Source organism: Aedes aegypti, chromosome 1 (genome assembly GCF_002204515.2).
Source record: "Aedes aegypti strain LVP_AGWG chromosome 1, AaegL5.0 Primary Assembly, whole genome shotgun sequence".
Classification (NCBI taxonomy): domain Eukaryota; kingdom Metazoa; phylum Arthropoda; class Insecta; order Diptera; family Culicidae; genus Aedes; species Aedes aegypti.
Genome location: NC_035107.1, coordinates 286322619 through 286350435, shown reverse-complemented (window position 1 = coordinate 286350435; position 27817 = coordinate 286322619). Strand labels below are relative to the sequence as shown.

Sequence of the window (27817 nt, the reverse complement as noted above, 5' to 3'; positions counted from 1 at the left end):
CCGGCTATCGCACGCGTCCACCCTGATTAGATTACAACAGCACAACACCACCAATCTCTATTTTTAAAATCATTTCTTTATTGAACCCTTCACATCTTGCACTAGACGAAATCGATAGCACCTAAACCTAGCACGTCAACGCATCGGTCAGCAGTTGCTCCATGTTGAACACGTAGTTCCGTCCGATGTCGTCGATCTCCTTGAACGCCCCACGGCGCAGCGAGTTGATGATGTCCTGGAAGCCTTCCAGCTCGTAGTCCAGGTTGTCCACCACCCGGTTCACCATGTTGGCGTTGGCCATATACTTGAAGGACAGGTCAGCAAGAGCCAGCTGCAGTCCCGTCACCGCATTGTCCCGCGACAACACCTCCAGCACAGCCCACTGGAACTCGCTCGAGGTCTGCTGGAAGTCCTTCACGATCGGGTAGAAATAGACCCGCGTAATCGTGGCCATGTCGCCGTAGATCTTCTCCGCGGCCACGCTCAGATCCCGAGCGGCCTGCGTAGCCCTGCGAATCGCTTCGTCGTTCTTCTCCACGATGCACGGGTTCTGGGTGTCTCCGATGTCCAGGGCGTGCTCCAGGATGGCATCCTTGACCTGCTGCTTCTTGTGCTGGATGTCGGTGATGACGAACCCGTACCGGGAGATGAACTGCGCGTTCAGGTTCTTCAGGTCCCGGGAGTGGTTCATGCGGTAGATACGCAGCTTGTAGTCGATGTCGTAGTGCAGCTGGTTGAACAGCCGGTCGAACTCGGTCAGGACGGCCAGCTCGTCCAGGTCCTGGGGTTGCGCGGCAGACGGTTCGCCAATCGGGTTCGACAGGACGACCTGAAGGGTTTGAGGAGAGAAAACGAAACGGTGAGATAAGTTTGACGTCATGTAGAAGGTCATAAGGTAATCGAAAGTCGGGGATAGAGAGTACGTCGGATTACGGGACGAAATGCATCCGATTGAATTAGGTTTTATATGGTATCAGCTGATAAGTGCAATCACTTATGGAGTAGAGCAAAGATAAGCAAACATAAGCATTGGGGTGATTCAATAAACACGGTTTTCAAATTAGAGGGCTACAAATCGTGCAATGGTTTGACAATCGAGTGGTAAAAATATAGTAATAAAATGACGCTGATGATAAGCAGAGTTTAATAGCTCTTAAATTGAATCAGGAAATACAAGGGCAAGTATAAACACTTTGGTTTACACATATTATTTTTTTCGAATCCTTGCAATGATTAATACTAAATCCTGACGGAGATCCTCCTCAATTTCACTTCGCTGTTTCACAAATCATCAAATCCTAAATCATCAAAGAGATTTGCTTCGAATTCAGAGCAATAATTACTTCAAATCCTGAGCAGAACTTACTAAAATCTTGAGTATGAATTGCTTCGAAACCTCATGAAATCTAAACAAACATGCACAGACCACGTGGATTCGCCATTAATGAGCTATTAATAAGTGAACAAGCATACGTCTGGAATCCTGACATTCGTCTCGAATCCAGACTACGATTTGTCTCGAAAATAGCAGAAATTCGTCTCAAATCCTGGCAAGCATTCAACTCGAATCCTGGCAGAGATTTGTCTCGAATCCTGTCAAGGATTCGCCTCGAATCCTGACAAGGATTCGCTTCGAATCCTGACAAGGATTTACCTCGAATCCTGACAAGGATTCGCTTCGAACCCTGTCAGGGATATGTTTCGAATTCTGCGAAGGATTCGTTTCGAATACTGTTAAAGATTCGTTTCGAATCCTGTGAAGGATTCGTTTCGAATCAAACACGTCAAAAATTATAATTATAGAACATGTAAAATTTGTAATACACGTATAATTTGAATTGTTTATGTTTAAAGACCACTTTGATCACCGAAGTTTATTGCAAAATTTATCAAAAACATTTTTATGCTACATAAAGGATAATTGTCAACATAGACTACGGATGTCAGAAGATCTAAAAAAAACTACGTTTGTCTAAGTTGATTTTTACGAGACGACCATTTTTACGGTTGCTTCAGATCCTCTTAAGAGCTTTATAGTGGCCACCTATATCCATGAACAATTCCAATCATCCGTTATATTGAGTAATTCATTTCTGATGTTTGAAAAAAAACGCAGTGATCTAGGATGATTGTCACGAAATGACCATTTTTACGGATCTTTCAAGCCCGTTGTGATCACCTAGGTCCATGAACAATTCAAATAATCTATTACGTTCTATAGTAAAAAAAATCTGATGGGCTTGCACAAAAAACCGCAGCTGTTTTGGATTATTTTCATGAATTGACCATTTTTACGGTTATTTCGGATTATCCGCCGGAGAACCTCGTTGTTTATCATCGAAGCCAAGTATTCCACAACATGTAAGAGACTATTCCTGCCCTAAGCAGCACCTGTCTGATAAGATTTGGGTCACTAGTCAACGAGTTCATTCAAAAACCTGAGCTACTTGATCAGATGTTAGTGAAGAACAAGAAAAAACAGACATACTCACATCTCACAAAAACGAGGAGGGTTGCAGCGGGGTGGCACCAACGCTGAAAGCTAGTATAACTGTTTCATTCTACTAAAAGCTAAAATTTTCGGAAAATCGGTTATAGCATTGCTGAGAACAAGCATTTCGAAATTAATGATTAATTCTGAAAATTTACGGTTAAAATTAACGTAACGCGACACCATTTGTTGTGATAGCGATTGATGTTTGTAGTGAAACTGGCAACACAGTCATATAGAATTAAAGAGCAGATTGGTCAGTATAAGCGGTTGAAGTTTAGTATGAGTTAGTCCTTCAGTGGAAGATGTAACCTTCGAAAATGCGCTGAATCGTTCACTGAAATGTAAGAAATTGTTACTTAAGTTAAGATTATATTATTTAAAATAAACGTTACTTTTACAGCATTGAAGCTGCTTGAACGAAGCTGCTATCAATAGGTGTTGATTCATTTCGAAGGAAACATTTTCAACACCATTGTTTTGCACCTAGTTTAACTTTTCGAAGAATGGTCCGATTTGAAATCTTTATTTATGAAAACACGTATCTTGAGGAATAGGAAAAGAATCGAAAATATAAGAGTGCCATAAGAAGTACTTATTTTACAATGTCAAAAAATAAGGCAAATTTCGTAACGCGACACCATAATAATGTGACTATTTGAAAAAAAAAAAAACGTTTTCAAAGAACCAATAATTCTTTTGAAAACATTAAACCCGCACATGACAATGTCATCTAATACTCTTCTAGTTAACGAATAAGACAGTTATATTACACTTGATAAACTATGATATAGAACTTTTATTAAAAATGTTGTTAAATGTCTTAATTTCTTACCAATAAATTATATCAACTTTATATAACTTTTCAGGTATTTTTTTATGGTATTTTCAATCAAATTTATGTTCTTTATACAATTCAACATATTGCCTTTCACGTTCTGCATAGCTTTCGAAACATTTCGGAGTTTGAAATTTTGATATCTTGAGGTACATGTTAGTGGAATGTGTCATTTATATGCAGATACTTTGAATAGCTCCTGCCACATGTACCGATATATATGTGACATATTATTTTGATAAGAGGTTTTGAAAAAGAATCGTTCAATCCAATCAGAAATGTTTATTTTAGTAAAAAATAATCATAAAATCAATGGCTGGACCGACAGTGACTCAACAACCAATTCGAACAAATTGTTTTCCTAACCCTTTCCTTGAAATGAACTATTCCTCACATTTTTTTAGACGCATATGGGGTCATTCAAAAATGACGTCCATCATTTGAGGGAGGGGGGGCGGATCTATGAAAGTGGTGTGATCAATTATAAATTTTGACCTGAATGATTCTTTCTTGAATAAAAAAGTCGTTATTGGAAAAAAATAAATTGTTCAATAGTCATTAATTCTATTCCCTACAGGAGGGAATTGCTGTTTAGGTTTCCATGGCCTTGCATATCCATGGACTACAAATTTGAATTGAAATGGTCGGTGTTTAGTCAAACTGGACCAAGTGCATTTGAATGATTTCAGGAAAAAAATGTACTCCAAGCACTCAAACTCACAAAATATTTATACTATCGGCCTTATTATTGGAGCTTATCTATTTGATAAAACATATGTTACAGAATTTCATCGGAGTGATCAGGATTGATGAAGTCCTAGACTAATATCTACAAGGCTAAAAAATCATGTAGTCTGGTCTTTCTGAACACCGACCGAATGACAGTTAGAAGTTCACACGAAAAACCTGCCGTGATTCATCATTATCATGGACCGATGCACGAGTTCACTAATTTAAGGTTTGAGCGGTGCCGAATTCACCAGTTTCAATGGACCAATGCAAGAGTTCTTTATTTGACGTTTTAGCGGTGCCGTGCTATTTATGTGACCATGGAAACCAGTGAATTCGGCACCGCTCTAACGTCAAATTAGTGAACTCGTGCATCGGTCCATGGACCATTGCACGAGTTCACGAATTTGACGTTTGAGTGGTGCCAAATTTACTGGTTGCCATGGTCAAGTAAATAATACGACACCGCTAAAATGTCAACGCGAGTAAACGTTTGCATTGGTCCATTGTACCATAAATAACACGGCACCGCTAAAACGTCAGAGAATGAACGCGTTCATTGGTCCATTGTGTTTACTTACTGAAATAAAAACTGCACTTACTGAGGTTCGATTGCTCTATGCAGAGATTGCTCGATGCACGTTATTTCCGCGAAGGAATCCAAATGAATATGATCATGAACACGACCAAAATTGACGCTCTCAGAACATTTATTTGAACTCTTGGCTTGGATATCTTGTTCATGCAGGAGGTTGAAACCGAGCAGCTATCGCTACCAGGTTTCAACTGTATTTAGTTGCTAACGTTGACCACACAAGGAGAGGGACTGCTATCGCCATGAGTCGCCATCGTTGCCGTGCGCGTTCAAAACACTACTCTCTGCTGTGTTTATGCCCCGTCCGGCACAGCTTTCCGAGCTAGGAGAGAAAATTTCTTTAACAGTACGTTAGCGTTCTATCTTCGACATCGTACTGAGCACGTAATTCTTGCAGGAGACTTTAACTGTGTGCTGCGGTAATGTGACGCAATGGGACACAACATTTGCCCCTCACTCCATGCTGCCATACAACATCTGGGTCTGCACAACGTACTGGTAAAACTTCGCTCGAGAGATGCGGGCCATACATAAATTATTGGCAACTCATCCTCTCGACTAGATCGAATCTATGTCTCCGGTCACGGTGTACTACAGTACCCGTCATATATACGGACTCACTAAAATAAGTATTGCAACACCCAATTTTCCTATTTTGAGGTGATGTTAAACTTTTTGGGAGGTGATGCAATATTCAATTGAATCACCTCTTAAAACCTTTAACATCACCTCAAAATAGGAAAATGTGCATTGCTATTTCTCGAGATCCTTATGATATGCTTTGAGCTTTTTAAGCATGTTCTACCTTGTGATCTACATGAGATAGAAAGTTCGAGTCTGCGGCAAAGTTGTTCAACATGTCAAGGACATTCGGAAGACAGACAGTTTGGTTCGAAATTTTGCCGCTAGGTGGTGCTAGTGAGCATGTGAAACTGACCGTGCTAACCTTGAATATCAAGTGAATCAGGTCCGAACGACTTGAATATGCAGTGAATCCGACATGAATCACTGAAAAATGAAGTGAATCAATCCCAAATCACTTCCTTCTTCTGTCGGGTGTGGGATCACTGCGTCCATTTTTTAGGACTATTGTGATATACCCTATTACTCTATGTACACAATGTTTTCCAGTAGCAAATGTGCCTCCGGAATACTTTGCGCTTTTGACTGAACTTTGAACCATCTGCCATTGATGGGCAGAAGTCCTAGGTTGCAGTGTTGTAGTTCCCCCAATCTGGCGTGATCAGCCTAATAAAGCTAACCACCTCCCTGGGGGATGCGTTCCAAATATCAGCTGGCTGTAAGTAGTGCTTGCCAAATATTTTGAACCTACGATGGATGTGTGCACTGCAAGAGCAGAGAAGATGTTGTGAGGTTTCGTCCGTCTCGTCACAGAAACGGCAATTTGTGTTTTGGACGACACCGATCTTGTATAAGTGGTATCTGCTTGGGCAGTGACCAGTTATTAGACCGATGTATGTTCTGAGATCCCTTTTGTTGAGACCTATAAGTTTTTGTGTTTGTGTCGTGTTTATTGTTACGAACCTTTTGGACTGATTCGCATTGGAAACTGTATTCCAATTTGATTGAATTTGACCGAACAACCAGTTGTTCAATTCCGTGTTTAGTGCAGAGTTTGAAATGCCAAGGAATGGCTCTGGACCAATGAACATATTGGTTGATCCATTCCTTGCTAGCTGATCGGCAATTTCGTTACCCTCTAGACCCGTATGTCCTGGGATCCAATATAGTTTAACTCGATTGCGTTCAGCTAGGGATTTCAGTGCAAGAATGCATTCCCACACAAGTTTTGAGTTGCAAGTGAAAGCCTTCAAAGATTGAAGCGCTGCTTGACTATCAGAGAAAATACAGATGGTGGCATGTCTGTAATTTCTTTTTAGACACAGCTGCGCACATTCCTTGATTGCATAGACTTCTGCTTGAAATACTGTAGGCCACTGTCCAAGAGAGACAGAGATTTTGGTTTTCGGTCCGTATACTCCAGGCCCTGTCAAATTATTCATTTTTGAACCATCTGTGTAGAATTTAATAGATCCCGGTGGAATGGTGGGTCCACCTCCTTCCCATTCCTCACGAGAAGGAAAGACCAACGTGAATGGCGAGTCATAGTTTACCACTTTTTCCATCCAGTCACTACATTTTTCAACAATAGGATTTATCGAAAATTCGTTTAATATACTGAGGTGACCTGTTAAGTCCCCTGACAGTAGGACTGTTGATCGTTTTAGCCGAAGAGCACTTTTCTCAGCATCCAGCTTTATGAATTGATCCAGCCGGGGCAGATTGAGTATAGCATCTAGGGCAAACGAGGGGGTACTACGAACTGCACCGGTTATGGCAATACAGGCAGTACGTTGAATTTTGTTCAGCTTAGCTCTAGCCGTAGCTTCCTTTGTCTTAGGCCACCAAACAAGGGACGCATAGGTTATTCTAGGCCGAACGATTGTTTTATAGATCCACATGATCATACTGGGTTTTAGACCCCATGTTTTACCACAGGTCTTTGAGCAAACCCAGAGTGAATTGAGACCTTTATTTATGATTGTTTGAAGATGGGTGTTCCAATTTAGTTTTGCGTCAAGTGTGATGCCAAGATACTTGACCTCATTTGAGTAAACTAATTGTATTTGGTTCAAGAAAAGAGGGTGGAGTTGTACCTTTCGTCTTTTTGTGAACGGTACAATTGTTGTTTTTGAAGGGTTTATTCCTAGTTTCTCTTTTTGACACCAGGAGAGTGTGTGATTGAGAGCAATTTGCATCCTTGATGAAATAACGCTGTCAAATTTGCCTCGTACAATAATGACTACGTCATCTGCGTATCCAACAACTTCAAAACCCCTTCTTTCTAAGCTATCTAGCAGTTCGTCCACCACTAATGACCACAATAAGGGAGATAGTACTCCCCCTTGAGGGCATCCCCTTGTAGCCATTACAGTAATGCGCGAATCACTCAGCTCAGATGAGATCTGTCGATTTGCTAGCATAGCATGTACCCAGGTTGCAATGCATGGGTCGAAGTTTCTCCTCAACATTGCCGAACCTATAGACGAATAAGAAGCGTTATCGAACGCGCCCTCAATATCAAGAAATGCTATAAGAGCGATTTCTTTTGCATTAAAGGTTTTCTCGATCTTGTTCACTAGCGTGTGCAGTGCTGAGACCGTTGATTTTCCGCTTTGATAAGCAAATTGGGATTTAGAAAGAGGCATAGTTTTCATAAATTTAGAATCTATATACTCGCATAATACCTTCTCCATGATTTTAAGCATTACCGAGGATAGGCTTATCGGTCGGAATGCTTTAGGGTTGGTTTTGTCCTTTTTTCCTGCTTTTGGAATAAAGACAACTCGAACTTGACGCCAATCATTTGGAATGTGTCCAGAACTAAACTTGCCTTAAAAATCTCTACCATGTGTGGAATCAGTGTCTCTTCCTCTTTTTGGATAAGCGCTGGGAAGATTCCATCCATGCCAGCAGATTTGAATGGCTCGAAAGATCTCACTGCCCTAACAACCCTATCGCGAGTAAAAGCTTCTTTGGCAACCTTTATTGCGTCCCTTTTTGCTCCTGAGTCCCCTGATAGGAACCCGTGTGGAACTGAGACGTCAAGTCTGGCACCTTCAGCATTTAGACTCGTTTGTGGGATTGAATCAGGAAAGTGAACTCTTAGCATTGCACTCAGTGTTTCACGAGGTTCCACAGTGAGTGAACCGTCAGTCCTTTGAAGACTTCCCAAACCATTGGAGTGATCCTTCGAAAGAGTTTTATGAAGTCGAGCAGCTACGGGAGTTTTCTCAATGCTTTCACACATGAGAACCCATGATTTCCGTTTTGCTCGTCTCATTTCTTTGTTATACTCTGTCAGAGCCTTTCGGTATAGACTCCAATCAGAAGTGCGTTTGGCTCGGTTGAATTCCTTCCGAGCAGTTTTCCTGAGTTTATCAAGGTTGAAGTTCCACCATGGAACATCTCTGTTCGAACTAACTGTTTTGATCGGACAGCTCTCTTGATAAGCATTTAGAATTTTGTTTTTAATAGAATCCGAAGCTGCTTCTAACTGTATAATAGTCTGAATATTCGGCTCTATTATATAGTCTTCAGAACGGAGAATAGCTGAGTAGGTTTCCCAATCAGTTTTCTTGGGATCTTTAAACGACTTTTGAATCATTAGACCCCCTTCCCACTCGAAGACTATATGTTTATGGTCTGACATAGATATTTCATTAGAAACATGCCAGTTTTTTTATTTTATCCGAGATGGATTGACTGCATAAAGTCAGATCAAGGACTTCTTGTCGTAAGATGTTTTCAAATGTAGGCTTATCACCGACATTGCATATGTCAATATTTTTGGAGGAAAGAAACTGCAAAAGATGCTCACCTCTGATATTTGTGTTTGTACTTCCCCATACAAGGTGATGAGCATTGGCGTCACAACCGATGACGAAGGGGATGTTGTGTTTTTGACTGTAAGAGACAAGAGCAGCCATCTCTGGAGGAGGAATGTCTTCTGCGTCGCCAGGGAAATACGCCGAAACCATAATGATCTCAGTACTGCCCCTAGCAGTAGAAACCTCCATCCTGACCGCCACGATGTCCCTTTTGATGAATTCTGTAATTGGAAAACATTTAGTATCATTGCGTATTAGAATAGCTGCTCTGGGAGAGAGCTGGCTGTCATCATATACCAACCTACACGAGTTTAGTTGAATACCTTGTATTCGAGTTTTGTTGACCCATGGCTCTTGAATCAGTGCCACGGAAAGGTGTTCTTTTGTGAATCTCCTGCAAAGCACATCTGTTGCGCACTGAGCATGATGGAGATTCACTTGGAGGATTTTAATCATTGCTGAGGCGTTCCGCATTTTCCGGACGTTTGCCGTCCTTCTTTGGATGTTGCGGATCATCAACTTTTGATTTTGGGGGATGTCTTAGATTTTGGTTTTTGTCCTTTCCCTTACCTAGGCCTGCTGGCTTATCCCCTGTGGTCAATTTTACACTTTTGACATTTCCACTGCCCTTATTGGGAGCCATTGAGGTGACACCGCTTGGGCCAGGAAGTGAGGTCAAATATGCATCTTTTCCATCAGAGGAAGACAAGCTAGCCTGTATGGTGGGAGTTGGTTGTGGGATGCTACTAGAGGCCTCCTCAGATTTCTATTGGGTCGGCTGTCCAGTTGGATTGTCATTGGAGTTTGGGGTTGTGCTCTTTACTTTCCTCAACTGTATTTCTCCAAAGCGGTAGTTGAGGATGAACTTGGATTGAATGAGTTTTTCCATGGACGGTCCATCTACATTAAAGACCCACACCACATGCTTGTTGTTAGGAGTGAGCCGTTGCATGACACGCCAGTTGTTGGTTATCAGATCGTTCTGACTCTCGATGAGAGCTTTGATACGATCATCGGTGTATTGTGCGCTTTGAGGGAAGAAGGCTCGAATCAGTTCTGGACGTTGAATCTTATCCTCATCCATTGCAACCAACTCAACGCCTTCCAGGGGATTTAATGCAGGTGTTATCTCCTTTACCCATTCCGCAGTCTCCTGATCCTTACAAATAAGAACCATATGGCCAGACTTGTAGATAAGGTTAGAGAACTTGGACTTCATTGTCGCGTTCCGTTGTTGTTCAACCCGAAGCAGCAGTGCCTCCTGGAGAACGTCCAGCTGAGTCGTTGAAAGTTGGGTCGTGGGGAAGTCTTTTGGGATTATTCCGACTCTCCTGCGACTGGTAATTTCACCGTAGCTTAGACTAGTCTGTTTTTTATCTTCTGGAGGGGGTTTGTTGATCGTCGAGGCTGTTGAGCTGTTGGTTTCCTGTTGCCCAACGCGCTTTCTCGGATTCAGGTGTTGTTTCATCCGTTTCTGCTTATGTTCTTCTTCAGCATTTGTAGACTTGTCAAGGTCCTGCCGAGTGCGTTTCAAAGGAGTTGACACCATAGCCTCACCCCCCGTGATTCTGGATAGGGCCTCAGGGCGGCTTAAGCCACTTTGTCGGAGTGCTTTTAGCTGCTTCCTTTGGCTCCGAGTGATCTTTTTGGTGCCAGTAGGTTTTTGTTTGTTCGCGTCATCTGTTGGATGTTGATCGGTCTTCCCATCAATAGGACCTGAGGTGACGTTCGATCCTGTGATTGATGGCTGCGATCCTGTCAAGTTTATTGTGACTGTAATTCCATCCTCTTCGTCGTCCATTGGTTCAACCGAAGGATGGAGTCCTGGGTCGTTCGGGAGTGTCAGAGGGAGGTCGGTTTCCATGTTTTCATGCGAACTACTGAGAAGCTCATCTTCGGTCAGTCCAAGCTTACCAAAAGCATTCTCTGTTTCCGTTTCGTCCGACTGGGAGAGGCAGTCGTCACCTTTTTCGAACTGAGGGAGGCAGTCGACACCTTTTATTTTGGTTTGATTATTTGCACTCATTTTTTGGTCCCACGAGTCGCTGGGGAAAGACGGTCCGCTGCATCATTGCCCCGCCCTAATGCAGTAAGAGCTACATACTGGAGAGTTCGCCCTGGTGCTCTCCAGGCTCCGTTAGCGATTGAGCATATTTTAAACCCCCTCAACCATTCATCCATCAGCACGGGTCGCATCACACCTTGGGATTGGGGTTACCTGATTAGTAGATTTTTACTACAGGATCAGGCAATCCGTAGTGTTATTCTTAGCCAGTTGAGACAACCACTACCGACACTACACGGCTATCTAGGCTGCTTGGAAAAGAAGATAACATTGAATATTAACTTCTATGAACGACCAAGCAGCCAGAATCCCAAATCACTTAAATTTGAAGTGAATCAATCCTGAATCATTTGAATATGAAGTGAATTAGGTATGAATCACTTGAACATAAAGTGATTCAAGCTTAACACACTTGAAAATGAAGTGAAATAGATATGAACCACTCGAAATCAACCTAACAGTAAGTGAATCGAACTTTAACCAGTTGAATATGAAGTGAATCAGGTATGAATCACTTGGAAATTAATCTTTTGAATATGAAGTGAATAAATTCTGAATCACTTGAAAAAGAAGTGAATCTGACGTCAATCACTTGGATATGAAGCGAACTAAACCTGAATCACTTAAATATGAAGTGAATCAGTCATTAGTAGTAAATAGTAGTTGTTGCTTTCGGTTTTTGTGGTGTCCGAATGGTAACCGCGGGTTGATAAGTCGATTCTTATCGTCCCGTTTGTGCTGTGTAGTGTGGTGGGAAAACATTTCCCCAAGAAATTGAGCCAAGAAGTGCAAAGAAAGGCCAATTCCAGTGAGAGGAACAAAATCCTCATACGTTAGTAAGAAGAGTGGTTAAGTGCTTGAACATAATTTGGTCCTTCGAACCGGATATTGGACCGCCGGTGTTGTGAAAAGTGTCCACCGAAGGCCTAGAAGAGGCAACAAATCACGCTACTGATGCGAGATCATCGTAGCAACCGAGAAACAAGGTGCAAAGTTTGACTTTGCCGCTGTGAAGAACCAGTAAAAGTGCGCGGAAACTGATTCACGATAGCGTTTCGACCTCAAGAACCGCCATCACGATGTCGTTAGTGAACTAACAGAAGTACGATTTCCCCAGAAAATCCCCCATTTTGCCCTTTACCGCGAGTGAAATTGAACGAAAAGTCAATCTTTCGTCCCCGTCGTTCAACTCCCGACGGCTGTTAGTGTGTGGTTATCTTCTGCTGCTGAATGCACAGTGGGCTAAAGTGGTGAAGTGGGTGAACGAAATTCGAACAAGATAAAGTTTTGCAAATCAACAACATTTTGATTGTGAGACATTTTTTTGGTTTTCTGGCGGTGGAAAAGTGTGTTCGGAAAGAACAATGGCGGAAGAAGCGAAGACGATTGATGAGTGGCAGCAGAAGAAGCAGAACGTAGTGGACTCCGTGGCTTTGTTGGAGTACTACGTGACGAACTTCGACAAGGAAGAGTCCCGCAAGGAGCAGGTAGAGGCTTGGGCTGAGAAGCTTGAACGTTTCTACGATGACTTCCATCGTATGGCTGTCAAAATCGAAGCCTTGTCATCTGAGGAGGACCCTATCGATTTAAAAGGTGAGCGACAGAAATTTGACAGTAGATATTATGGCTTGCGCGCATTCTACCTGAAGCAAATGGCGAAGGCCACCAGTACCTCTTCTTCCAATCTTACCCAACCCGGTATGTCAATGAATATTCGGCTTCCCGAGATCAATCTCCCGAAATTCAGCGGCCGTTTGGAGGAGTGGTGTGTCTTCCGCGATTCATTTCAATCTGCTGTCGGTTCCCGGAGCGATATCGGGCCTGTCGAGAAGCTGCACTACCTCAAAGGACTTGTTCAAGGGGAAGCGGCAAGGATTCTTGACCCTATAAAAGTCAGCGAGCAGGGCTACAAGGACGCATGGCGGGCACTCAAGTTGCGCTTCGAGAATAAGCGGCAGCTCATCAAGTGCCACATCAAGACGCTCTTCGATACTCCAGCAATGTGTGAGGAATCGTCCGATGAGCTCCTGGCGCTGGTCGATCGCTTCGAACAGCAAATCTCCGTGCTGAAGAGTTTGGGTGAACCAGCCGACAAGTGGAGTTCGTTACTGGTCTACCTACTGACGATTCGCCTCGATCCTTGTACACTCCGAGAATGGGAGAACTACTGCACCAGGCTCGATACCGACAACATAGCTTCGGTTCTGGGAGGAATCGCTTCAACATCGAGCACCATAGCTGATGATTCGACTTCCATGCCGTCGTACGTACAGATGGTGAACTTCCTCCAGAACTATTCGCGTGTCTTGGCATGCTGTCTCCTCAGCCACGTTCGATACTTCTCTTCGTCAATACACCAAGTCCCCGACAAAATCAGCAGGATATCTCCTAGCATCGCCGCCGAACAAGGCATCTAACCCGATACCAGACAGTTCCAGTCCCAGTAAGCCGGAAAGGCATTGTGAAAAGTGTGGTCAGAATCACTTCCTGTTTCACTGTCCAGAGTTCCAGAACCTAGACGTCAGCCGCCGGACCGAACTGGTAAGGCAAGGAAACATGTGCATGAATTGTTTGCGCTCCTCTTCCCATATCGCCCAAACATGCTCGGGCACAAGCTGCCGAGTCTGCTCTCGAAAACACCACACGCTGCTTCACACGGATGCCAGCGATATCATGCCCACTTCTAACACTCAGTCTGCTGATTCGACTTGTTACGTCGCCTTTGAACAAGTCCGACCAAGTACGGAGCCATCGAAGTTCGTTTCTCAGCATCTAATTCAGCAACCGTCAACTTCTACTGCTTCCGTTAATCCTTATTTCGGTGTTCATGACACTTCCGGGAATCTCCAGTGCGCTCTGGTCTCGCAATCCCAAGCCGCGATCACTGGAACCGTCTTTCTTCCAACTGCGCTCGTGAACATCCGGAATAGTAGAGGCTGTACCATCACCGCTCGTTGTTTGCTGGATTGTGCGTCCCAACGAGACTACGTGTCTGCCGGACTGTGCGACAAGCTACAACTGCCACAAGTTCAACTACCACTACCAATCACTGTCAGCGGAATTGGCAACACTACCACGCTTGTCGAGCATGAAGCTAAAGTGACCGTTTTCTCACGGATGTCGCCAATATCCGTGGAAAGTTCGATGCTGATCCTCCCGTCGATTACCACGAAGCTGCCACATTGTTCCGTCAACGTTCATCAGTGGTCGATACCACATCACGTTAACCTCGCTGATCCAACCTTCGCTGTCACCAGTAACGTCGACATGATCCTGGGAGCTGCCCATTTCTTCCATGTTCTTCGTGACGGACGGATTCATCTCGGCAACGATCTGCCCTTGCTCCAGAACACTGAATTCGGATGGGTGGTCTCCGGAGAATATGCGCTGGAGAATCATGAAAATTCCAGTAGCCGTCGTATCAAAAATCCAGGCACCCTCGGAGAACCTACCGAGAATGCTCCTCTCTGGTCGAGCGGACCGTCATGTCTTGACGAATTGGACCACTCGAGGCTACCCAAGCACGTTCCAGCCAAATCAAACGCTTTTGAAAACTCCGAAGACAGCTCGATCGTCCTGCCATTAACTGAGAAGGTTTATCACGAAATTAATCTTCAGTTCCTGCACCACCAGCTTGTGAACGACGAACTCCTCGTGACGAGAGAGCACCATGTTGATCCCGGCTTGCCGCTGTCATGCTCTTCGGCAGAAATGTCGGTCTCTTGGCGGCCGGAATCTGGTACAGCAGAGCGTTTACCGTTGCATAATTCCCGTCCACGCAAAACCACCAACACTTCTCCGGTGCGAGTCACCCAAGTGCAGCCTTTCGAATCCGTTGGCACCGTTCTTGCCACCAAGGTTGTTCACCAAGATATTCAACGCCAGCCTCAGGCAATTCAACAGTCACAGGAGAAGAATCGCGCGCATTTACTGCGACGCGACAAGCAGCAAACAGTCCGCCAGAAGATGGCCCGCACTCGGGGTATAGAGCCGCCGGACGAGTTCCCGGCCCCTACTCGGGGAAATGAGTCGCCAGACGAGTTCCTGGCCCATGCTCGGGGGAATCGAGCGGTTCCTGATGCAACTGTAAAGAGTTAAGCCTTCCATGTGGGTTCGCCCCATGGACCGGACTTGACCTAAGTTAAGTACCACTTTTTTCATTTTCGTTTCCAACAATCTGGCCACAGATGTTCCGCTTTTCCAGCAATGATCCGTTACCATCCATGGAAATCCCGGAGCTGGAAAGTGGCCTGTGCCAGCTGCGCCAAACGTGAACCCAACGCCTATTCCAGCTGACGACCTCTGTCCGAAGAAGTTCCTCCGCCGATGATAAGGAAAAATCACGAAATTTCATTGGCGGCCGGAATGTTTAAAACCCTCATGAAAAGGGAATGAAATTTCCAACATATTATTTGTAATATCATACACCGCACCCAGTGTGCAACCCCACTGTGCAAAGTCAAACACGCAGCTGTCAAACAGCGCAGCATAGAAACTTGTAAATAGTAGCATAAGAGAAATAAATCAGTTGAAATCGTCACTCCGCCGCGTTTGCACACACAATTTGTTGCTTTCGGTTTTTGTGGTGTCCGAATGGTAACCGCGGGTTGATAAATCGATTCTTATCGTCCCGTTTGTGCTGTGTAGTGTGGTGGGAAAACATTTCCCCAAGAAATTGAGCCAAGAAGTGCAAAGAAAGGCTAATTCCAGTGAGAGGAACAAAATCCTCATACGTTAGTAAGAAGAGTGGTTAAGTGCTTGAACACTATCAATATATGATACGTTGCTTTGGTTAAAATATGAATAAAAAATAAGTTATGCGAAGCAAAACCTCAAAACCATTGCAGTTCCATAAAAAAGACCACTAAAACTTTTGAATGGCTTTCTACTAGCCGGCTTGTGATTTGCTAGAATTTCCACTTGTGGAACCAATAAAATACAAAATCAATTGATATATTAATCGGAGAGGGTCAATACTCATAATACAATCAATAATAATGATTTTTATTTATTGTCATGCTTTTACTGCAGGTAATTATTTAATGATATAAAACACGGTATTGATAATATTTTAGATAGAAAACTTCAGTCAGCATTGTGTGTTGCATGTTACCCCACATCAGGGGTAGCATGCAAAATGCATATTTTCAGCCTCTCCTGATCTTAGAATACCAAATTATAATAAAAATAAATACCACATGACATTCTTTACGTAGCGATAAGGATACCAGATTGTATTTGGTTCTTCTAAGTCCTTAAAATTTTCGTCCAATTAGATTTGAAGTTGAAAAGTGTTGCAAGTTACCCCGTTTGACGGTACCACAGCAGATATTTGGACTGCGATAAAATCGAGCGCGTCGAAAAAACCACCGGGGCCTGTTGGAATACCAAAAGAATTCTATCTCCGTGCATTTGACATCGTACACCGCGAATTGAATCTCGTTCTCAACGAGGCTCTTGCATCCAACTTTCCATCATAATTCGTTGATGGTATGATCGTTTTTGGTAAACAAGAGGGGAACTGGTAACGCGGTTGGATCGTACCGGCCGATTTCCCTTCTCAACTTTGACTAAAAATTGCTCTCCCGTATATTGAAATGCTCAAATGCAGACAAGAACATCTTCCAAGCTACTCTCGCGTTGAATAACCGTATCGCTCACGGCTCAACTGAATTACAGGAAGCAGGTAGGCAAACTCGTGAGTTACGATTTAATCCATGCTTTCGATAGGATGAGGCACTCATTTTTCTTCGGAAACAGGCGCTCCCTTGGCATCAATCCCCAGCTTGTAGATCTCCTCTTGTGGATCTCAAATATTCCCACCTCTCGCCTGTTAATAAATGGGCATTTGACTAACGCGTTTCCTAAACAGCGATCGTTTCGTTAAGCCGATCCGATATCAATGCACTTGTTTGTATTGTATTTCCACCCCTTGGTGGTCGCACTAGAGCGTGTATGTGGAAACGATCGGGTCGTGGCGTATGCGGATGATATCGGCGTTATAGTCACATCTGCACACAAGGTTCATGCGATGCGTGACTTGTTCAATCGTTTCGGGAGTAATATTGAACCTGCGTAAAACTACGTCAATCGATGTAGGCTTTGTGAATGGGAACCCAATTCATGTGAGTGGGCTCAGAACGGAGACAGATATTAATGTTTTGGGTGTGAGATTTGCCAATTCCGTTCGACGAAAGATCATTCTAAACTGGGCTACACTGCCGTTATACGCATAATTGTCCCATGTTACTTTTTGTGCATTTTGATTTTTTGTCATCAAACAGTTTATTCTAACGTATAGTTTTAGAAAACACTTACCAAAAATTAACTTTGTTCGGAAACTCAATGAAAAGCAAGCTAAGTCGATTTGTCCCATTGTTGAATTTCCACGCATAACTGTCCCACTACTGTATTTCTATGCATAACTGTCACACTGTACAATTCGCTGCGCTGATCTCGAACAAAATATTCAGTTGTCAGTTTTTAATTAGCTGGTGTTTGGGAAAATATCTTTTAACATCTTCTTACGTTGGCTTTACATCCCATGTGGAACACTACCTGTCGGTTCTGAAATCTAGCTGGCAACATTAAACTTCATAAATTCCCAAATAAAGGCTAAAGAAGAGTAATTCAAAAGTTCTTGGATGACTTGATAACATGCCATGTTGTTTTGGATACTGCGACATATCAAACTTGATGAAGTCAAGAAGAAGTCAAGTCAAAAGAAGAATAGTTCAAAGGGTTTTGGATGATCTGGCCACATACTGGGTTATTCCGGATAATTGGCTCTCCGGTGCAAGTGGCAAATATGTTGGTGTTCCTGAAACTTAATTTGCGATGTATCGAATATCATGATTTTGCAAACAAAGTCCAAAAAAGGCAAATCGTGTGAAGATGTGTGTCGTGAATTTTGAGTTACATATTTACTCGGCAGAATAACCTTGAGTTCGCAGATGAGTTTCTGTCAAGCCTACAGCTGGAAGAGTCGATATAGGAATTTATTACATCTTATAAACTCTCTAACTTACTTATCCACTCTTTCTTTCACTGACTCATACATTTTCTCATTATCACACATACAGAAAACTTTGCTTTCTATCCCAAACTATAAAATCGTATTTCTTCACTTCCCCACACGTGGCTCCGTTTGGCACATGTCACTTGAGCCTACATAATGTGCCTTAGCATAGTCTTGAGGATATACGTCCTATACCTACGGTACAATCTATAGGTAAGAATGGTCATCTACAGCAGTATGCTTAGCACATAATTTGTCACTACTATCAGTGGGACTGTTATGCGTAAAAATTCACTAAAAATCCCGTATTTCTAGGCATAGCAGTCCCACTTTGAATTTTGTAGCTAAATTAACTTTATTCCCATAATACAAACTCTTGACTCTAATAAACACGCTATTCTTTATACTATTGTAAAGATTTTAATTTAGTTTACCACACACCTGGTCAATACGAGGCCTAAATGTGTTAAAATCTTTAAACGCGTTTTTCTCGATTGCATATTTTGGAACATGGGACAATTATGAGTATAACGGCTGTTACACTTGTAGGGAAAATTTCGCAAGAAATTTGGCTCCAGTCGTTGCGTTTATCACATCCAAAGTATGGTATATTTCCTCTGTTCTACAACCCAACAACATTCACACGGCCAAGATTACTACAGTCGCCTCTCCACATCTCGATATCGAAGGGACCATCGAGATAGGGAGAGATCGAGACAAAGAACAAATCTCTGATGAATACTAGATTGAAAATCGCTCCGTTGCCAAGAAAGTAATACACAAACAGACGTCATTTTGCGCTCCCAGTTTGTTTTGAATCCCACAACTTTGGTCTAGTAACCTTCGATATTGGTCATATCGACATACGGAGAGAAAATTCAGAACAAACAATCAACAGAAACACATCGAGATATGGAGATATCGAGATAAGGAGGATATCGAGATATGGAGAGTGAAAATGTATGCAGACTGAAGGGACTTATGAAATCATCGACATAAGGAGAGATATCGAGATGTAGAACATCGAGATGTGGAGAGTCGACTGTACTACCATGGGGACTTTTTTGTGGAGAAGACAACCAGCGTGCATTTCAATGCAGCAATTGGCAAGACCGAGAGATCAAGGAGGATTGAGGCTGCATCTGCCGGCAATTAAAGCGAAAGCTTATCTTATTAATCGACGCATCCTAGAGATCGGCTCTATTCCTTTTTACCAATCTTTTCTCACCCAAGCAAATTCTCGCCCTCCTTCATATTTTCCTTGTCTCAAGATAATCATGCAAACACTACCACGTTTGCCTCGTCATATCCAGCAAAATGCTTCCTCCGATCAAATACATCGCTTCTACACTGGGCAGGCTGAACGACCGAGAGTCGAGCTGCGCAACCCGATGGTGAACTGGAAAAGTGTGTAGCTCATGGCATGGTCGCATTTGCAGAGCACGTTAGCTGCAGTTGACTATAATCGTAGGAGGTACTCATTCGAAGAACTAATTTATCCCTGGGAGGGAGGCACAGATACTACAAACGAAATATGGAACAATACTTTTCCAAATTGCAAGATAACTCCCGCTCACCAAAGACAATCAAGGCAGGCTTGGAAAATATCGCTAGTTTTCTTTTGTTGTGTACCTTCGATCTTTCTAGACAAATTTGGAAAAAGGGCAATAGTGTGATGTGCATTTAATTTTAATTTTGATTGGAAACGAGTAAAAAGACGCGTGTTTCAATACTTTACATTCGATCCAATTGAAAGGTGCTATCGTGGCATTGCTTTTGTGTGTACAGGAATTAATTTTCAGCCGATTTCTGTTAGCTTTGTTGAAATGCAAACATATGTTTTGATCAATTACGCGCTTTTTCATGTTTGTCCGTTCTTTAAGATCTGGGCTCACAGTGACAGTTCGTGACAGCAGAATCTCGGCTCACTGTGACGTACATAAATTTTGTATCGGTTTCTCCCTCCCAGATTTATCCCATCCTAAATGGAATCAATAACAAACAAAAAAATGTGATAATGAAACTATTCATTAATTATATCGCCTTTATCATGAATTGTGATAATGTCGTAGACGTTGGAGAATTAAATTTTTATCAACGAGAAAATTGTATTATGACTACTTGCATTGTAACTAGTTTTAATACAAATCAACGTTAATAAACATGTTTAATCAAGTAAAAAAAATCCTGACAAAGATTCGCTTCGAATCCTGGCACGGATTCGCCTCGAAGAGGCCATTCTTAGCCGAGTGGTTAGAGTTCACGGTCGGTCCAGGATCTTTCCGCAATGAAAACTTCCTTGACTTCCCTGGGCATACACGCTCAAAAAAGCGTTCTGGAAAACGTGAACTGTCAAAAATACACCGTGAACTACCATGATTGGTCTCGTATACATGATCTAGTTCACGGTGTATTTTTGTTGTTGACGAGTTCACGCCTGCTGTTCACGGATACGAGAACGGATTTTTTTCTGTGTAGAGTATAATCGTACCTGCCACACGATATATGAATGCGAAAATGGCAACTTTGGCAAAGAAAGCTGTGGAAGTGCTCAAAAGAACACTTAGCTGAGAAACAGGGTCTGTCCCAGTGATGACGTTAATGCCAAGTAAAAGAATAAGATTCGCCTCGAATCCTGACAGAAATTCGCCTCGAATCCTGACAGAAATTCGCCTCTAATCCTGACAAGGATTCGTCTCGAAACCTGTCTAGGATTCGTCTCGAATCTTGTCAAGGATTCGTCTTGAATCTTGACAGGGATTCATCTCGAAACATGTCAAGGATTCGTCTCGAGTCCTATCAAATATTCGTCTTGAATCCTGACAAAGGTTCGTCTCGAACTCTGTCAAGGATTCATCGCGAATCCAGACAAGGATTCACTTCGAATCCTAGTAAGGATTCGTCTTGAATCCTAGTAAGGATTCGTCTTGAATCCTATTAAGCATTCATAACGAATCCTGCCAAGCGTTCGTGCCGATTCCTGGCATGGAGTCGTCTCGAATGCTGTCAAGGATTTTTCTCGAATCCTATCAAAGATTCGTCTCGAATCCTGACAAGGATTCGTCTAAAACCCTGGCGAAGATTTGTCGCGAATCCTAGTAAGGATTCGTCTCGAATCCTAGTAAGGATTCGTCTCGAATCCTGTCAAGCATTCGTGCCGATTCATGGCAAGAATTCTTCTTGAATCCTGGCAAGGATTTGCTCCGAATCCTGACAAGGATTCACCTCGAATCCTCACAAGGATTCGCCTCGAATCCTGACAAGGAATCGCCTCGAAACTTGACAAGGATTTGCCTCGAAACCTGACAAGGATTCGCCTCGAATTCTAACAAGGATGCGCTTCGAATCCTTACAAGGCTTCGCTGAAAATCCTGACAAGGATTCGCTACTAATCTTGACAAGGATTCGCTCCGAATCCTGACAAGGATTCGCTCCGAATCCTGATAAGGATTGGCTCCGAATCCTAATCAGGATTCAAAGCGAATTCTTGTCAAGAGTCGGAGCAAATCCTACTCAAGATTTTCAGAAATTGTAGCGAATCATTATCAGGATTCGGAGCGAATCCTTGTCAGGATTGGTAGCGAATTCTTATCAGAACTCGGAGTCAGTGCTTGTCAGCGTTCGGAACAAATTGCTCAGGATTCGAAGCAAATCGTTGTCAATATTCGAAGCGAATCCTTGACTGTTTTTGAAGCAAATTCTTGTCAGGATTCGAAACGAATTTTTGTCAGGTTTTGAGGCAAATCCTTTTCAGGATTCAAGGCGAATCCTTTTCAGCATTCTTACTAGGATTCGTCTCGAATCCTGACAAAGATTCGCTCCGAATTCTGACAAGGACTCGCTTCAAATCCTGACAAGGATTTGCTCCGATTCCTGATTAGGATTTGCTCTGAATCCAGAAAAGAATTTGCTCCGAATCGCTTGTTCACGCTCCGAATTCTAAGCAAAATCTTGTGCATGGATTCGTCTCCAATTTGAAATAATTTATTCCAAGTGCATGTATAGATTCGTTCAAAAGGATTTGCTAGAAGATCTAACAGACTTTGGATTTTAAAAATGGATTTGTTCTAAATTCAAAGTTTTAATGCACATTTTTAGGCAAAATTTTCTCAAACCTTTTTACCTCGTGCAAAATCAAAGGACTTGCATAAAATCTTACTCAGAATTCAGAGTAAAACTCGTTCAGTAATTTAGAACGAATTCGTTCTAAAATCTTATTAGAATTTGCTAAGGAACTATTTTCAAGCACTGATATATGACTAATTTTAGACGAGTACATTAAGAGTCAACATGAATCAGAATGTTACCTACTAATCAAACTTACCTGGCTACAAGCCAACAATCCCAAAATCACTAACTTCATCATGTTATCACAAAAAAAAAACTCAAACTCTTTAGCTTCAACTCAAATCAACCACTATCTACCAATCTGAACGTCCACTCGTCACTAGTTCCGGACGGCCAATGCCTACTCGATTGGTTCGGCGGCCCCAAATTAACAACCGAAGATCGGAACATGACCAATCTAAAAACAAAAATTCCTAACTGCCCAACGGCCCCGTGAATTGAACCCCTCGCCGGCCAATTCGATTATCGCCATAAAGCAATCGAAGTTCCCTCTATGCGTAGGGTCGTCTCTTCCGATTTGGTGTCGTCGTATCATATCTCCCTATATTGGCTAATTGATGTAGATAACGAGAGATGGAATCGTGCGTCAGTCGGCTTCGAGCACTAACTAACAGTTTTGAATTTTGGTGACCCTATTTTTTTCAGATGGCCATACACTGGTGGAATCGTTGGCGATCATGCACTACCTGGAAGAGACGCGTCCCCAGCGTCCTCTTCTGCCGCAGGACGTCCTGAAGCGTGCCAAGGTTCGGGAGATATGCGAGGTATTTGGCAATCTGAATTTGAACTCCATTCAACGAAGCTAACGATCCACTTCCCCATTTCCAGGTCATCGCCTCCGGCGTCCAACCACTTCAGAACCTGATCGTGCTGATCCACGTCGGCGAGGAGAAGAAGAAGGAATGGGCCCAGCATTGGATCACCCGAGGATTCCGCGCCATCGAGAAACTGCTCTCGACCTCGGCCGGGAAGTTCTGCGTCGGTGACGAGATCACCCTGGCCGATTGCTGCTTGGTACCGCAGGTGTTCAACGCTCGCCGCTTCCACGTGGATCTACGCCCGTATCCGATCATCCTCCGCATCGATCGGGAGCTGGAAGGACATCCGGCATTCCGCGCGGCACATCCCTCCAATCAACCGGACTGTCCACCGGAAGCGGCCAAGTAGACCAAGTGCTCCACCAGATGCCAATCGAAGTTTCGCCTGGATCTCGCGAGGGAGTTCCACCGTAGAATTGTTTAGTCGCAAGTTCAAATCGATGTATACCAGAAGAGACTTACCGTTCGCAGAAATTTACCTATGTACAATGCTGAAGTATTTACACTCTAGTTAAAGCTTACATAAACCTAAATCTAGCACAAACAGTAACTTAACTGACTACCACTACACACACACAAACTAGACAAAGCACGGGAATCCCGGGACGAGGGTGTCCCGAACCCTTTCAAAAAGGGGACGGACACCACAGCAAACGATGGCGATCGATTTTACCCATTTATTTTTCTCAATCTTTTACTTAACCAAGATGTATCCAATCGTAATCGATCATCTATAAAAACGTACGATTTTATTGCACCCTTATTATCTACTCTATTACGATTACCATTATATCGAAGCTTTCAAAAAGGATTATAGCGATCAAAAGCGATTTATATGACTATTTGTATTTGTGTCTAGTTATTATTCCCAAAACATAAGTATATCTACGATTGTGTTCTTTGTGCTTGTGCTAAATTTTGGAACTTCGCACAACGCGTGGTGACGGCTTTCAAACTATGTAACGACTAAGTTTTGATGTTGCTTTCTCTAGCCTTTTTGTTTTCGCGTCTATGTATAACCTACCAACCGTGAATTACATTCCAATTGTGTCATTGTGCTTTTTATTTGAACGCGGGGAAAGGTGGCAAACAAATATATATATTGAAATCGACAAGAGATCTTTGAATGTTTAAATGTAGGATACGCTTCGAAAGTCTTCTCGTCAGTTTGTGAACAAATACTAGATGTCTTTATGACAACAGTATTGATGCAGTCAATGTAAGGCCAAATTATTTTTCCAACTACAGTAAACTCTTAAAATCCCGATGTTTTGCATCTCGATTTTTCTTCCTACGTCTATGATTGTTTCGTTCTGTTCAATGTGTATACATTTTCACTCTACGTATCTCGATATCCTCCTTATCTCGATATCTAGGGTAAGTGTTCCCTTAGTTGTGGGTGTTCCTATAGTTACGGTAGTGCATTTTTCACTGATTTTATTTCATTAGCCGCAGAGCCGACTGCCAATCGACGTAAAGGCTTGTTGATACACGGAATAGTTGAAAAGAGTGTTCAAATTACTTTAAAACTGATGAAATATAATTAAAATTGCTAAAACTTTTCTTACTTGTACTAATAGTTGCGGTAAAGTGTTCCTATAAGGACTGTTCATTTTATGAAGTGGACACTTTGGACATGCAATATCTTTTAAATTTATCAATGAAATCGAAATCGGTTTTCTGTACATCGTTCGACTAATATTGTACAATGCTGTGGTAATAAAAAAGTTACCAAAATAATATGATTTCACACTAATAAGGCACAACGTTTAGAACGGTCGATTTTTGGAGGTTTTCAAAATTAAGGATTATTAAAAATCGGCAGGAAAATTCGACAATTTATATTTTTTATTTTCAAAAAATGGTTGTACTTAGAAAGCATCATCAATTAGAAGCTTGCTAAAAAATATCAAGTTATTTTTGGAGAAGCAATTTTGCAGATATCATAAAATCATTTTTTATCATTTTTTTTTAAAGAAAAATATCTTAAATTTAAATGGAACTGATATGAGTAGAATTTTAAGGTTTAAAATACGTCCAGACGGAAGTAATAATATAGTATTTATAATAAAAATAACTTACGCCTTCATAGAGTTGCTGATTTAGTCCCACGTCATATTTTAAGCACAATAGAAAAACAAATAATTTATTTTCAGAAGACCACTCAAAGCACAATGACAATCATCAAGATTGGGAACACTGCTTGAATTAAATCAAATTTATTTTGCATGTTTTATTTTAAGAATGTGTTATTCTGAGACTATCTATCAAAATATTTTGAGAAAAACGCTTACAGTTTGCTCTAGATCGATAAACATGCGTATATAATTTTAAAAGTATGGGATTTTTCAATAAAAAGACCATAAAGAGTAAATTTGATACCCAAGAATGCGGTTAAAACTCAAGATGTTGCTTTTTTTTATACATATATAGTTTCTTAAGTAATCTAAACCAGTTTTGAACACGCTTATTACTTTACTTTTTTGCTGGTAGTAAAAAGATGGTGTATCAGCAAATTTGATCATAAGGAATAGACCACTAAAGTGACTCAGCGTCAGGAACTGATAGAATATTATTGATGTTTTTAAAAGCTCTACCTTAAGTTGAATAGTAAAGGATACCAACATACAATTTGTTCATTAAATTTAGGATTTTTTCATGCGAAAAATAATGCTTAAACTTGACGAACAGTTTTTCTTGGGAGTTTTTGCAAAAACAATTTAGTTCTTCAACCGAAAGCATTTTGTAAGTTTCTGTATTTTCATAACATTGTAGAATAATAGTTGAACGATACACAGAAAACCGTTTACGATTTCATCAATAAATAAAAAAGATATAGCATAAACAAGGTGTCCACTTTATAAAATGAACAGTCCTTAGTGGAGGATCCTATAAGAAAACAATGGATACCGCAACTATAGGAACACAAATTAAAAATATACCGCAACTAAAGGAACAGTGTACCAATAGTGCAGGTATTGTTTTTCACTGACATGCCGTGGATTACTTGAATTTAGTCGGTTAAATGAAGTTCAATCGTGCTTAGTACCTCCACTATTGGTACACCTACCCTATCTCGATGTGATTTTAATTCCCGATTTTCTCCCCGTATGTCGATATGACCATTATCGAAGGTTACCAGACTAGATTTTAGTGATTCAAAACAATTTGCAAAGACGAAATGACGTTTGTTTGTTTTTGATTTTGATAACAGAGTGATTTTCAATCTAGTATTCATCGAAAAATTGTTCTTTGTTTCCATCTGTGCCCATCTTGATGATCCCTTCGATATCAAGATATGGAGAGTCGACTGTACTGCGCTGGTGTGTTCGTAGGAAAAGGGCTTAACCAATATTGCAACCATGGGCGGCAAGAAAAGCTGTTCTTCAAGGTTAAACATTATTTACGCAAAACAAAAATCCTCATTTTTATGAACAAACTGTATGTTGGTATCCTTTACTATGCTATTAAAGCTATAGCTTTAAAACCATCAATAGTTATCCACCATTCTTCAATATTAGGTAACTTTAGTGATTTATCCATTAAGGACCAAATTTTCTAATACACCATCGTATCTAAAATATCTCATACTTTTACAATCATGTACGCGTATTTATCGATCTACAGCAAATTGTAAACGTTTTTTGTAAATATTACAATCGGTAATCGCAGAATAACAAAATAATATGTGGAAAATAAAATCGATTTTATTGCAACAGTGTTGACAATTGCCATTGTGCATTGAAAGGTCTTCTAAAAATAAATCATTAGCTTTTTACGATAGCTATAAAACAAATAGGGGTGAATCGATTTTGACATCTCTTGCTTACGATTTACAACAATATTTTTTTATCACTTAGCTTGCTACGATTTAGCTATAAAAAAATATAGTACTGGCAAGAATTGTCAAAAAGGGGTGACTCAGAATTTATGGCAAGCTAGCGTAAAAAGCTGGATTGTGCTTTAAATGTGACGTGGGGACTAAATAAGCCACTCTTTGAAGGCGTAAGATATTTTCACATTATTACTATATTAGCACTTCCGTCAGGACGTACTTTGAATCAAAAAATTCTATTCTTATCAATTCCCTTTAAATTTAAAATACTTTTCTCTAAAAAAATCGGTGAACAATGATTTTATGATATCTGCAAAATTGTGCTCCAAAAATAGCTTTTTTTCAGCAGGCTTCTGATTGATTATGCCATCGAAGAACAACCTTTTTTGAAAATAAAAAATAAAGATTGTCGAATTCTACAGTCAATTTCTAACATTCATTGATTTTGATAACCTCCAAAAATCGATCGTTCTCAACGTTGTTCCATATTCGTGCGAAATTTAATTATTTGGAGATTTTTTTTATTATCACAACATTATACAGCGACGGTGATGAATCAAGGGTGGAGGGCGGCTATCAAATGGGAGTAAAATTGAAAAGCCGCCAACCTAAGTTGTAACTAATGGGGCGATCCCTGCCCAGCACTGGTGAGACTCCCCTCTCCTCAATCGCCTCAGGGTCGGCGAACGCGCTTAACTATCGCGACCAAGAACACACTAAATTACCGTTGTTGAACACAAACCCACTTTATTTCAATTTAGCACAATCAGGTACCTTTATTTCTCCCACTTTCTTAAAGTCTATCTCCTACCTCACTTCTCCGTCTATTTCTTTCTTATCGGCGGGGCCACTTCTTCTTGTCCCGCTACTTCACCTCAGCTTCCTCCT

General features: G+C 41.6%; 2 protein-coding genes across 3 annotated transcripts in view; one reads left to right on the top strand and one right to left on the bottom strand.

The window, feature by feature from the left end:
• LOC5575604 (probable maleylacetoacetate isomerase 2) overlaps window positions 1-24211 on the top strand; it is a 121447-nt gene extending 97236 nt beyond the window's left edge. For both annotated transcript variants that reach the window (XM_021838085.1, XM_001662036.3), the window contains 2 exons: window positions 22922-23040; window positions 23105-24211. In XM_021838085.1, the coding sequence (XP_021693777.1) occupies window positions 22922-23040; window positions 23105-23443 (458 nt within the window). In that variant the 3' untranslated portion in view covers window positions 23444-24211. The remainder of the gene's footprint in view (window positions 1-22921; window positions 23041-23104) is intronic.
• Window positions 57-22647, bottom strand: LOC5575603. The gene is made up of 2 exons (XM_001662035.2): window positions 22473-22647; window positions 57-829 (listed from the first exon to the last, which is right to left on the bottom strand). Exons 1-2 carry the CDS (start codon window positions 22512-22514, stop codon window positions 128-130), a joined length of 744 nt encoding a protein of 247 aa, XP_001662085.1. The 5' UTR covers window positions 22515-22647; the 3' UTR covers window positions 57-127.
• Window positions 24212-27817: the final 3606 nt, after the last annotated feature.

Coding starts and splice junctions, on each gene's coding strand:
- LOC5575603 (XM_001662035.2), bottom strand. CDS start 22,514: ATGATGAAGTTAGTGATTTTGGGATTGTTGGCTTGTAGCCAG. Junction 830..22,472: donor GATTGTTGGCTTGTAGCCAG/GTAAGTTTGATT, acceptor CAAACCCTTCAG/GTCGTCCTGTCGAACCCGAT.